Source organism: Arvicanthis niloticus, chromosome 26, assembly GCF_011762505.2.
Source record: "Arvicanthis niloticus isolate mArvNil1 chromosome 26, mArvNil1.pat.X, whole genome shotgun sequence".
NCBI lineage: Eukaryota > Metazoa > Chordata > Mammalia > Rodentia > Muridae > Arvicanthis > Arvicanthis niloticus.
In genome coordinates this window covers 27,822,455-27,836,487 of record NC_133434.1, presented here as the reverse complement: position 1 = coordinate 27,836,487, position 14,033 = coordinate 27,822,455, and the positions used below count along the sequence as shown (strand labels likewise).

Sequence of the window (14,033 nt, the reverse complement as noted above, 5' to 3'; positions counted from 1 at the left end):
TATGCAGAGTGCCTGGCGGGGAGCCAGGTGGGCTTCTAACAAATGTCACCCTGCCTCTCTTTATTACCTAGCACCCTTGACCTTGCACAGCAAATCGGATAGTTATTTCATTTAACTTTAAAAGGTATAGGTATGAAAATACCCACAATGGGCAGGAGATAACAGTGAGTCATAATGACATGGCGTGGACCCGGGAACGCAGGCGGTCTAGTGGGCCCAGTCGTGCAGAACCCAGGTGACACGGTCAGGCCAGAGTTCAGAACTCAGAAAAGTTCCGGACCGCGCCTGCTACGGAGGGAACACGCAAGTCAGGACTGCTCTGGGCTCTTTGCAGCCGGCTGGGCCATCGAGGGCCACGCCCCAAAAGTCTGTTTCTTCCTGTGTAAAATGGGGCTTCGACGCGTGTCGGTGCGAGTGGTTTTCATTTTCCGCGCTCTTTGCGGTCACATTTTCTACCTCGCTGCTGTAGTCAACTCACTGCAGTAGACGCAGCGGTCTCGATCGCCCCGGATGAGTACTCACACTTGTCGGGGTCCCAAGAATCGGCTGCCCCGAGCCCCGGGCAGTCAGAGTTCGGAAAGTCACTTCACCTCACCGTAGGACATTAGGCTAGCAGCTAGCAGTGGATGAGCGCCAAGGCCCCGCCCACAGGCTGGCGTGGGGGCGGGGCCGGGCCTGGGGGCGTAACCAGCAGGGTGGGCGGGGCAGCACGAGAAGGCGGAAGCCTACTGTCTCTGGGCGACTGCAGAACCAGGAATCCGGATTTCCACGTTCTCTGGAGCGGGGCGCCGGGAGACGGCGGATGGCAAAACCCGGCGCCCGGAAGCCCTTGCTTTCTTTGACGCAAAGGCTCGGGACCCAGAAGCCGCCGTCTGCCCAGCGCCGGGTCAGAAGCGACCCCAGACGGAGCCTCCGAAGTCCCTCCGCCCCAGAGCCTCGGCCGTCCCCGCCGCCGTCCTCGTGGCCATGGAGTGTCCGCACCTCAGTTCCAGCGTCTGCATCGCCCCGGACTCAGCCAAGTTCCCCAACGGCTCCCCGTCGTCCTGGTGCTGCAGCGGTGAGTGCAGCTCTGGGGCTGGCCGGCCGCGCACCCGAGGTCCCGGCTCTGGCCCGGGCCTTGCCGTCGAAGGGCCGCGGGTGCGGGGGGCAGCGCGCGGCCTCGGGGGAGGCTGACGGGAGCCGGCCGGGCGCGCGGGGCGAGGGGACGCGGCGCGGCGCGGCGCGGCGGGCGCGGCAGCGGCTCCTTTGTTTCGTGCGGCCCGACGGCCGGGCCGGCTGAGGAGAGGCCCGCGGGGGCCTGAGGCGAGCGCGCAGCGGCGGGATGACGCGGCGGCCCGCACCCCAAGGCTCGGCGAACCGAAGGGCCGGCCCCGCGTGCGGCCGCACGTGTAGTGAGGCTGGGCTCGCGGTCCCCCGTGGGCCGGACAGGCAAAGCGCCGCTGTGCGGGCGCAGCTTTGTCTGGACTGCCGGCGCGCGAGCCCCTGTAGGCTGCGTTTCCTCGGGTTCCCACAGGCTCCTGCCCCCCCACCCCCCGCAGCCCCCGAGCGGACAGCGCCGGGGCGGGCGGCTCATCTCGGAGTCTCGCCTCAGCTTGTGAGGGTGAAGTTTGAAAACTGGCTGCGGGCTCCAAAAGCTCCGGAGAAAGCAGCCAACAGCCGCTTTGGAGGGGCGGCTCGAGGTTTTGTTTTTTTTTGTTTTTGTTTTTTTTTCTTTCGAAGATTGTTCCGAGACAGTCTTGAGGGTTGGCCGGGATTTCGTTGGGAATTCCCGAGTGCGTGTAAGACACTTCGTAGGTTTATGTTACGCTTTTGAGTTGCTTAAGCATTAACTCCCTTTGCCCCCTTGGAAGCCCGGGTGCCCTCTCATTGTCTGCCCGGACTTAAGGTCGGACGGGCCACCCGGCTTTGATTACTTCCTGGTAGGGCCCTGGTGCCGACGCTGGTCTTTGTTTATGAGCGTTAAGATTATCACTGGCAGCTTGGGCTGTAGTGTAAAATGTGAATCGTGTGCATCAGAAATCAAGTTCATATGCAAAGCTGAAAGACGGTGTGGTACGATTCAGCAGAGTGGTTTTTCATCCTGGGTTGGATTGGAGCTAGGAAGGTAGTTTAGGGACTGCTTTAATACTTTTGACGTATTACTTCTTCAAAGGTGATTATATTCTTGAAGCAAAATATACGGGGTGACACAAAGAAAACTGTCCTTCAGGATAAGGAATAGAAGTAACTGCAGTCTTCTGGTGTTTTGCTTACCTTTGTAAAGTCAGGTGACTTTTTCTGTTCTGTACGAAGCCTTTAAAAATTAATAAGTTAATTGGTTTCCCAGGACAGTATTGCTGCGGTTCCTTTGGTTTGTGAGACTGGTTCTCTATTATAGCTCAGGGTGACCTAGAATTCATAATTTTCCTTTCTCAGCCCTTGGAGTGCTGGGATTATAGGCATGCGCTACCCTACTGGGCCACTATTGCAGTTCTTTGTGGTAGTGCAGAATTTGTGTGAGTGGCCCTTACCTGTAAGTGCTTCTTCAACAGTGAGTCTTGAGCTTGGAATATAATAGCAACAACTAACAGACCAGCCCATGTGGTCTGTTAGTTAATTAGCTCTAGCTGTGGGGGCTATAGTTGAATTTTTAAAGAGAGATTTGTCACACACACACACACACACACACACACACACACACGGAAAAGCTTACACCTCACAAGGAAGGGGGCACTTCTTGTTTATCTGTAGTCAACTACAGGGGTTCAGAGGTGGGTGCATCAACACAAGCCTAATTTTTTTTCTCTGTAAAATCACATCAAACTTAGGAATGGCTTCATTGTGCACATGCATCTAAAAAAAGACAAGAAATATGCAAGTGACAGTGAGTCAGTCGTGCCTCCATCAGTTAGGGGGTCCGCTCTGGGGAAAAGAGATGCAGCAAATGAAGCCTCTCTTGAGGAATTCGGCACATTAAAATGGAGCATAACTGGGAGACTTGTGCTGAAAACAAGAACGAATTAGTAATGGAAGGGTGAGTTCTTTACAACATGCAGCAAATGGTTGCCTCTGACCCTGTTTTGGAAGGATGGGTCTAATCACTTGCATTTGAAGGACCAATAAAGCTAGTTTCACAACTCTGTGTGTGATGTTTTTTTTTTTTTTTTTTTTTCCTGTCTCAGGCTCATTTCATAATGGCCTCCCATTTAAACGTGTTGGCGTCCCTTCATTGGTACAATCAAATGTTATTGTATTAAGTTGATCTTGTTCTTGCCTGTCTGTAGTTTCAGTAATTAAATGATTGGTAAATCTGTGATCCCTTAACTAACTCATCATCTGGCTTTTTTTTTTTCTCTTCAACACTTCAGTGTTTGTTTGTTTGTTTATTTATTTATTTATGATTTTTAGTAGGAAATGAGAAGGGTAGCCAGTGTGTTGAAATAATGCTCTGACTGGTTTTGAGTCTCATACACTCTTTCTGAGGAGGGAGAAAATCTCTGTTTTGGCACCTGGACAATAAAAGTAATGCCCCTGCCTTATTTTCATTGGGAGTATGCAATTATACCCCAGTGAGACAGCCAGGCAGATTGCAAAAGACCAACAGCACAGACTCTAGCAGGCACCACCTCCTTGGACCAGCACTCCTGTTTCCTTGAGTGTGAGTTTCATTATGTCATCTGGAAAAAGAACCAAGCTTTGCTTTTACTTCACCAGTTGCTGTTAGGATGAGCAAGATTGTGTGTGTGTGTGTGTGTGTGTGTGTGTGTGTGTGAGAAAGTTTGAGAAACTACTGCTTTCTGGTGTCTAAGTAATAAATAGTATCACAGACTAGTACATTTTTATAAATAGGACTCTGAAAATTAAATGTCTAAGCCCATTAAATGGAGCCCAAACACATTGGCTTTATGACAAATTGTTTTACAAGGAGATACAGAACTCAGCAAGATTGGGAGTAAGAGCAATGAGATTTCAGAACTAACTGAAGCAACTTAGTCCTGGAGGGCACTGTGTGTATGCTACAGACTTCGTTAAACTTTTGTTTGTAAGAAGATCTCTTTATAATCTGAACATTTTTCAGAATCCTGGGTATTTGACATATCTATTAGAAGTTAAAACTAAATATTTACTGATTTAATTATGAGTAACATTAATACATCTAATACTTATAAACAGAAATGATAATTTATGTGAAAATTTTTCAAAATTTAATGGGGAGAGTAGCTTTTTAAATTTATATGTTTTTGTAACTTTTTTTTTCCAAGACAGTGTGGCCTTAGCTGTCCTGGAACTCCCTGTGTAGACCAGGCTGGTCTTGAACTCATAGAAATTCACTTGCCTCTACTTCCTGAGTTCTGGGATTAAAGATGTTTGCTACCACCACCACCACCACCACCACCACCCAGTCATGTTTCTGTAAAGACATCTGCTTCTCATTGCAGTCTCTTCAGATATCAAACTTCACATATTATGTAGAAAATTCCACTTTGTGTTCTTGAGAGGTCAAAAGGAAACATTCAAATAAAATAGAGCCAGTGTTAGTGGCAGATGTCATTAGTCCCAGCACTTGGGAGGCAGGGGCAGGTGAATCTCTGTGGAACTGGGGGCTGGTCTGGTCTACAGAGAAAGTTCCAGGACAGCCAGGGCTACACAACAAAACCCTGTCTTGAAAAGCAAAAACAAAACAAAACAACAACAACAAAAAAACTAAAACAGAACAACAACAAAACCAAAACAAAGTAATATAGTAATATCTTTTTCCTTCTATCTTATTATCATTCATGGAAATAACATTTGACCTTCTGGATCCACCGAAAAGGGACCCCTGAAGTCTTATGGTTAAAGATCCTAATTTGAGATCTCATAGGCTCTTTTGAAACTCACATTACAAAATTAGAGAAATTCATGAAGCTGGCAACAGGTATTCATTTGTAAATACTTGAAGTTTGAAACACATTAGCTGAAAAACAGATCATGGGGTGTAGTGGTCCCTGGCTCTCAAAGAAGTAGGTCTATTCTAGTTGGAGAGTCAGGAAACTCCTGATTAGAAGATAAATTCATGTAGTAGTTTAAGGTAAATGTTGAAAATAGGGATCTTCTAATAAGGTAAAAGCTGATTTATGCCTGCCTAATTGTGGCTTAGAGCATTTTAGTTTTAAATTACAAAAGTTTAAATGGAAACTGGGCCAGTCTCTCAAGCCTTGTGTTCTATGCACACACCAGATGTTATTTTCAGGAGCTGGAGGCTTGGGCATTTTTGTAGGTGGAAAGTTTAACTAGTGACAAAAGACAGGGATAAAGCATGAAGTGCTTAAAAATATATCCTAAACAGTTCTGTTTTTAAACCAAGGAAAGCCAGTACCTAGAGTTTTAGAGGTTTAAAGTGCTGTTGATGTGGAGCTATGTTATAGTTGGGAAGGCATGAGAATTTCTCCCTGATTATTTCTTCTAAAAGTTGAGGGAGCCTCTTAATTTTCAGAACACTTACCCTTAAATCACTCTATTCAAGAAAAAGGAATGATTGGATTGGTCTGCAGTTTGTGTTTGAAGGGGTTGTTGGAGATAAACATGTCTGTTTTGTTTTTTAAAGATCTTTTTAGTAGGATGAGGTGCTGACTGGCTCTTTTGTCCATGGTAATAAATATATAATGTACGGATCAGTTTGTGATAAAGGTAAGAGGTCACCTTGATGGAGTGGTGGGTTATTTTGTATCCTATTTCTCTCAGCGTACATTTAAAGAAGACTAGTTTGTCCTTTGGACTATATTTTCTAAGTAGAATCAGTTATTTAGTTTACTGTGGTTAAATACATTAATTACTTTTAAGTAGCATTCTGTGCTGTGTTTACTAAATATCCACTACAGTGCTGTACTCAGTAAATGCTTGCTTAATGAAGCTTTTTCACATAGATTATGAAATGATCTCTGACTTCATTTTGAGAATAAATGCAGATGAAGTGAGTTTATTCACCAGAATGCTTTCCCTAGCCTCCCCTTCCCGTATGTTAGCTAGAAAGTTGGATTGTAAGCAGGTGACCTTGTTAGTACAGAATTTGTAGTCTTTAGGCAGTATAGCTATATAGATGGGCAGATGGAAAATTAGTTGTTAATGAGTAGGGTCATTTAAGTCAATGGGTAGGTGATATTTATTCTGATTTGAAGATTAGTATTTGAACTTGTATTATATTTGTGTACTTTCTGAAGAATTTGAACTATTTCTTAGTAATATTGATAAAGCCTAAGTCAATGGAGTTGTCTTTCTAGTCCCCACCCCAACCTTAGTACTTTAAGCAGCCTCAGCCTGTTCTCCAGCCTTTAAGTAATTGGTTGTGGATTTGAAAGCCCTGGAACTGTCCATGTGCTCTGTTTGACAGGCCTGAAACTCAAGGGTTGAACCAGGTCTCTTCTGTGATCAGATGTATTTTCCAAGCAATATACGGAGTATATACAGAACATCCTGCATGGCATGGCTTAAGCAGAAGGAAAGGTTGGGCTCAGGGAAAAATTAGAACTCTTTGTTTTCCTGGAACTCACCCTCAAGATAATTATAACCATTCTTTGCATTGATACCACTCATTAACAGTAAGATTTTATAACATTCCACTTTTTCTCATTGAAATGTATTTAATTTTTAAAGTGTGTGTGTGTGTGTGTGTGTGTGTGTGTGTGTGTGTGTGTTTGAAGCACTATCAATTAGAAGATAGCTTATAGGAACCAGCCCCTTTCTTTCCAGTGATCTATCACATCAGGCTTGGTGGCATGTGCCTTTGCCTGCTGAACCAATTGCAGGCCTCCTTATTGGAATTGATGTAGTTTTCTTCTGCACTGAAATATAAGAGATTTGTTTGTGCTCTCTCAAACTAGATATAAGATGCTAACACCTTTATAGGATTTGTAGGCAGTAAGCAAAATAAGAGTAGTTAGTAACTGAGGAACTTAAACTCATGTCTTAAGTGTCCATTCTCTTCTGTCAGAATAATTTACATGTGATTTTTTTTTCATTTTTTTTTCTTTTTGAGCACTTTCTTCTTGTCTAACAGTATCTCTGTTGGGAAAACAGTCTTTGATTAAGCTGCAGTTTCAAACTTACTTCTATAAATGTTTTGTGTTCAGCCCAGGCCTGAGAAGGGATTTAGTAGGAAGCTTTGCAGTAGACAATGTGTGCTGTGCAGTCTGTCAGTGTTTGCTTTATTCATATCCTTTTAGATAGAGCAAATGCTCTAGGTGTTTTCATAGTGCTTTCCTGGACAGATGGTTGAGGAGGAAGTGCTTTGATAGATTCTCAGTGGGGGCTGGTACTTGGAGGGTGTGCTTGTGATGATTGACAGTTGAGAATGCTGAGAATAGTATCAACTACAGTAACAGCTTGTTCATCTTACCTGGATTTGTCTTGTGCCAAGACCTCTCAAGATGCTCTGAAATTTCTAGAACAGTCTGTTTTGGGAATGTAGGTAAGAATAGATATCATTGAGGCTCAAAAGCTGTTCATTGCAGTCTTATCTTGAAATCAGTGGTAATTGTTGAATGAACTTTGGCTTAGAAACTTGTAAACACAAACCATCTTTTATAACTACTATGAGTTTGCAGATGTTATTATCTGTAGTAATTCCAGATGTTTTCTCATCTTAGTTTTACTGAGTAGGAGGAAAACTGAGAACAATATAAAGTAACTTCAAAGCAGTTTGCTAACATTTAATCCTGACTAATTTAATTAACTACCTATCCTTGTAGTTTTTCCTGATTTATAGATTGTGAAACTGAGACGGAGGTTAGGACTTGCTTAACATGTTCTGGGGTATTAAAAGATAGTCCAAAGCTTTAACTCAGCCACTCAACTTGTCTTTATTTTGTCATTTAGAAACTTAATTCTTAGTAATGTAAGAGGCTTAAAGGGCTTGGAAACATGTTTGAAATGAGTTCCTTGGAAGATTTTTGCTATGAGAGTATGTTTTTAAATTCTACATCTTGAAAATCACTCATTTTAAAATTTAGTATTTGACTTCTGTCATCCAATTTATTGATTAGAGTGCTAGCAAACGGGCACAAAGAATTGTCTATATAAATGGGAAGAAAATAGCCTTGAGAGTCAGCTTCATTATGCTCAGCTCTGTTTTATTTGTAGACTGAAATTCACCATGCAGATATAATGTAACAATCCTTCAATATAGGCATAGAAAAATGCAGTAAGCTGGTTGTTGAAAAACATGTCCTTCAATTGAGTTCTTGTCTTCTTGCTGGTTTCATTATATTTCTAGTACTGAAGATTTTTGGTGGTGGTGGGGTTTGTGTACTGTAGAAGAGGAAGAGATTTCTGAAGCTATGGAATTTTGCTTTTGCCTCTGGTAATTTAGGTAATCTGAAATCTGCTTTTAGGAATCATGTTTATTAGTTACAGTCTAAGATTTTCCAGGTGTATTTTCTATAAAAGTTAATTACAGTTTTTAGATTGCAGGTCTTAAGACAGATTCCTCCCGAGAGAGAGAGAGAGAGAGAGAGAGAGAGAGAGAGAGAGAGAGAGAGAGAGAGAGAAAGAGAGAGAGAGAGAGAGAGAGAGAGAGAGAGAGTGTGTGTGTGTGTGTGTGTGTGTGTGTGTGTGTGTGTGTGTGTGTGTGTGTGTAGAGATGGTAAAACCCATGTGAGCTCAGGAAAGCAGTTTCAGATTTTGAAAACTTATGTTGAAATTATACTTGGGCTAGGTGATAGTGGCACATGCCTTTAATCCCAGCACTTGGGAAGCTGATTCCTTTGAGTTCCAGGCCAGCCTGGTCTATATAGGGAGTTCTAGGACAGTCAGGGCTACATAAAGAAATTCTGTCTTAAAGGGGAAAAAAAAGGCGGGGGGGGGGGGAGAGAAAAGAAAATTAAACTTGCACATTACAAAATAAATTTGCACTTGCTTTTAGTTGTGTTAGCTGAATGTGACAATAAATTGTAACTAACAATTTTACAGTTCCCTTTGAGAAGGCAATTGGGTGTTTATTTTTAAGATAAACAAGTATTTGGAACTGGATTTAATCTGCTTTAGGATTGAGTAGCTCTATCAGTGATGTGTTTTCCATTCTTGAGTAGATACTGTGTCTTGTTTTTTTCTTTATTCTAGCTGGATTGAAGATAACCTTCCCTGTAGAAATCTGCTTGCTTTTTTATCTTTGACCTGCCCTCAAGACTAGCTTTTAGGGATTGTTCTACTCTTTTTCTTATCCTTGAGAAGAGACTGCTTTTTTTTTTTTTTTTTTTTTAGATTTAATAGAACTAGTTGTAAGATAGTACACTGTTTCACTTCTTTAAGTCTTTGTCCTTGCTGACTAACCTGAGGTTTCCTTTTTGCCTTATTTATTGACTTTTGAGATAGTGTCTGTCTGGACTTGATCTGTGGCAGTCCTCCTACCTCAGCCTCCCAAGTAGCTAGAAGTACAGGTGTGAACCATCACACCTGGCTGGAATGTTAATGCTTTGATAAGTTTTTGAAGAGAAAAATAATTTTTTTAGGAAACATTTTTATGATAAAATGTTTCTTTATGATCACAGACATGCTACAGAAATCTTCTAGTATAGTAGGTGTTTATAAAAGAGCTATACAGGGAGCTGCAGAGATGGCTCAGGTGAGAACATTGGCTATTCTTCCAGAGGCTCTCGGTTTGATTCCAGCATCTACATGGCAGCTCTCAACTGTCTGTAACTCTTCCAGGGAATCTGATGTCCTCTTCTGACCTCCCGAGGCACCAGGCATGTGTATGCTGCACAAATAAACAGGCAAGCAAAAACACCTATTTACAGGAAATAGAGATTTTAAAAAGTACATTACATGGAGACCATAGAGCAACATTATTATTGATAAAAGAATTTTAAATTTTACTTTTCATGTAGTAAAATTTGGCTTTAGTTGAAATTTGATTTACTTCAAGTTAAGCTTTCATGCAGGTTATTCTGGCTGCTAACAGTGAGCTACATCAGCTTTTGGTTTTGTTTTGGTTTTTTTTGTTTTGTTTTGTTTTGTTTTGTTTTTTGAGACAGGGTTTCTCTGTGTGGCCCTTGTTGTCCTAGAACCTGCTCTGTAAACCAGGCTGCCTTGCCTTTGAACTCAGAAATCTGCCTGCTTCTGCTTCCCAGAGTGCTGTCATTAAAGGCATGCAATAACACTACCACTGGGCCCTACATCTGCATTCTAAATTCTAAGGGAATTGCAGTATAACTAACGGATCAAGCCTCACCTGTTGTGTGTGCAGTAGCTACTCAAGTTCAACATTCATTATGAGAAATTAGTCCTACAGGCTTAAATTCATTGTTTTGATTTATTGTTTTCAGTATTTTTTGTTTGATTGTTTTAGAGCTTCATTAAAAATATTTTTTTCAGATTTAAAAATATTTAATGGTATATATGTTGGAAGATTGTTAGATTTGAAATTGTATCTCTTAAATTTAAATTTAATTTTAAAAATAAAAAAGTCCAACCTTTGTTTTTTTTGTTAAGTAATAATAACTATTTTAAAAAGTTAAAATAGTTAATACTTGTTGAGTTTGCAGGTGACTGTTAATAGAATTTGGGGGACTGGAGAGATTGCTGTGAGGATCCACATGTTCTCAACCCACACCACAGGACTCATAGCAGCCAGAATCTCCAGCTCTAGGGGATCTGATGCCCTCTTCTGGATTCCAAAGATACCTGAATTCTCAAGAGCACAAACACATGCAAATAATTAAAAATACAAATCTTTACAAAAAATGGAATGTTGTAAATTTCATTTGGGATTATTTAAATAAATACATGCCCAATTCGTATTTTTTTTCTATTTTTGACAGTCTCATTAGTTTTAAAAGCATAAAATTTCCCATCCTAACTAGTGGTAAATGTTAGCACAGGAATTTTTTTCCACTTTGTGCTTTAGTACTAACCTTTATTACAAAATCAAAAGAAAAGAAATGTAAAATGTGGGTGTTAAACAAGTTGTTCTCTGAAGAAAGTTTTACACTAAGAGGTCTGTAGATCTCAGGGCCTGGAGAGATGGGTCAGAGGTTAAGAGCACTTGTTGTTTTTGTAGAGGAACTGTTTGATTCCCAAAACCTACATGTGGCTCACAGCCTTCCTAACTCCAGTTCCAAGGGATCCAATGCTTTCTGGCCTCCACAGACACTGCATGCACATGTTGCAGAGACATATATGTAAGCAAAAAACACCTACATACAAACCCCAAATATTTTTAAAATGAGGTATGTAAATATAATTATTTTGTATACTTACAGGAGGAAATGCTTCCTTAATATACACAAATTTTTCTTAACAATTTGTGTACTTGCTGTTGTTTTGAAAAGATAATGTATAGTGCTTATATTGATTTATTTCTTTAAAAATATTGTTACTTTTAAACTGTATATTTGCTTGCTTAGATTGTTGGCAGAGGCATAGAACTTTTGCATCAGATTTTGCTATAAATACATGGAAATATGTATTCACACTAGATTTTCTTAAGTGATTCATGGCTTTTGTTTTCATTCTCTATATAATCAGCTTCTAGGGGAAGTTATTTTTGAAACAATACTAAACTCTTAGTAATTTTTATGTTGCTATTTGTGTCTCGTTTCCCAGACAAGAAAGTGTCCCATTCTGACTGAGACTTGATGATCTGCTGTGGCTTTAATGGCCATGGTTTCCATTTAGATAGAAACACAGTGCAGGATTTAAGTTGAAGACTGGCAGAGTAGAAACGACCTGAGAGATTTTTGTTTCCCAGAATAGGTCTGACCAAGTCTGAGTTTGTACCAGAAGGAATAACAGCAGGAATGTTTAGCATATTACAGTTTTGAGAATGTGGCTTCATGCATTATTTTATTTTATGTGATGTTGAAACTGATTTTAGATGTCCTGTTAAAAATCGAGTACAATACTTGAGCCATTTGGGCAATGAGGCTTATGCATCAGTTGTGTGGTAGCCACTAGGACCAGATGCCCTCTCTGTTCCAGCTCTGTGGGTATCTGGATCTGGTAACATATAGATGATAAATTTGGCCAGCTTAGAAATTACATTTGCTGTAGTAGAGAAGGACAAATTAGTGTAAAAGTAATAGGAATTGAGTAGGTGGCCTGGTCTCAAATGATGAACTGCTATTTAATTTTATGCTTTGTAATAGGTTTTAGTGCCCTGACTCCATCCTCTCCCTACAGTGGTTGGGATCTGACTCTTGTATACAGTAGACAAGACATTCTGACAATTTTTAAAATTAAAATATGATTTGGGCAAGTTCATGAATTGATATGATTATTTAACCCCTTAAAAATTAATTCATGGGGCTGGAGAGATGGCTCAGTGGTGAAGAGCACTGGCTGCTCTTCCAGAGGTCCTGAGTTCAATTCCTAGCATCCACATGGTGGCTCACAACCATCTATAAAAGGATCTGATACCCTCTTCTGGAATGTAGATGTACATGAAGCAGAGCACTCATTCATAAAATAAAAGTAATGTGTACATTCATAGTTGTTGTATATAAACAAAGGTCTTTGAATAGAAAAGCAATTTCCTTCTCTACTCTCAGGCCTACAGCTATTTTCTAGATCTCCTTACTGCGAATGCTCTCATAATTACCTGAGTACTTGTCAGGACACAGTTACAAATTTATCAGTGTGAGGCTTTATTCCTTACCCACTTTGATTATTTACCCTGCTGATGCCTATCTTCACTTTCTAACATAATTAGATAACAAATTTTGGTTAATGTCGTGCTAATTTTTCCTTCTTTTTCAACACTTATTTTTCCTTAATTATTGTCTGTTTTAGATTGTTAAACTTTAGACATTTATATATAAAATCAGTCATTGGTATTACGTGTATGTGCTACATGTCTGATTCATTAATTGTTCTTGACTTGACTTCTTAGCACTAGGATGGTCTCAAGTTGGTGGTTTTCTAGCTAATACTTCTTCCTCATGTGTTGGCTGGTATTCTATAAGGAAGAGTTTTTCTTTTTCCCTTACTTGGTTATGCATTTGCTTACACATCTTAGCACAGGCACAGATTTTCATTTATTTAGTGATACTGTTACCATTATTTATTTTGAAAAACAACTTGTCTTAGATTTGGCCGTTGGGAGCCTTCTTAATCTGTAATTTGGAGATGTTCTTTTAGACCTTTTTTTTTTTTCCTGCTACCACAAGATGTTCCATGCATGCTTTGTGTCCAGCTTACCCCAGCCTTGGTATCAGTCATTCCTAATAGAAGTCCTCATTTGTTTTGGTTGGGAGTAATGTTTATAAACTAAGATCTCTCAGCAGAAAGATCTAAGTAAGAAGTATGGATAGGTATGTCTACCACCGTTGGTGTATATGTTTGTATTTGTATGACTATGAGTTTCCATTGGCATCCATGATTCCTTTCAACACTACAGGCTGACCCCTGTCCCTTCGATATTTGCTGCATATGTTCAATACTAAGAATCTGGTTCTCATCGCTTATAGCATGTATACTCACTTGCTTAATTCTATAATCAGAGAAAGTAGTTCTGGAATTGCTAGGCAATATACTGTTGCAAAAGTTATTCTGGTAATTAGAATTCAGCAGTTACTCACGGTTGATTGTGTCTGTACATGAGCAATACATAAAGCAGTATGCTCAGAGTTGGAATTAGTCATCCCTCCCGTTCCATGCACTTAATTGCAATATAGATAGGCTCATTTGTGTGTATTTGGTTTTTGTTTTAGATCTTCCACATGATCTTTGCAGCTTTTATTTAATATTTTGAGTACCTAGACCATTAACATTATAACAAGGTTAAAATTTTACTAAAAGTTATTCTAAGTAAGAATTGTCAGCTGGGTGAGCCAGCAAACTGTATATACTTTCTGTATATATATATTTTTTATTTTATTTATTTATTTATTTATTTATTTATTTATTTATTTATTTATTTTTGGTTTTTCGAGACAGGGTTTCTCTGTATAGCCTTGGCTGTCCTGGAACTCACTCGGTAGACCAGGCTCAGAAATCCGCCTGCCTCTGCCTCCCAAGTGCTGGGATTAAAGGCGTGCGCCACCACCGCCCGGCGTATATTTTTTTTTATAATTTAATTT

At 40.5% G+C, this 14,033-nt stretch overlaps 1 protein-coding gene across 2 annotated transcripts in view; it reads left to right on the top strand.

The window, feature by feature from the left end:
* Window positions 1-222: 222 nt before the first annotated feature.
* Window positions 223-14,033, top strand: part of Usp3 (ubiquitin specific peptidase 3) — a 79,499-nt gene continuing 65,688 nt past the window's right edge. Inside the window, exon 1 of one of the 2 annotated variants that reach the window (XM_076925372.1) lies at window positions 223-1,057. In XM_076925372.1, the coding sequence (XP_076781487.1) occupies window positions 967-1,057 (91 nt within the window). In that variant the 5' untranslated portion in view covers window positions 223-966. The remainder of the gene's footprint in view (window positions 1,058-14,033) is intronic. The other variant, XM_076925373.1, reaches the window with a different exon arrangement.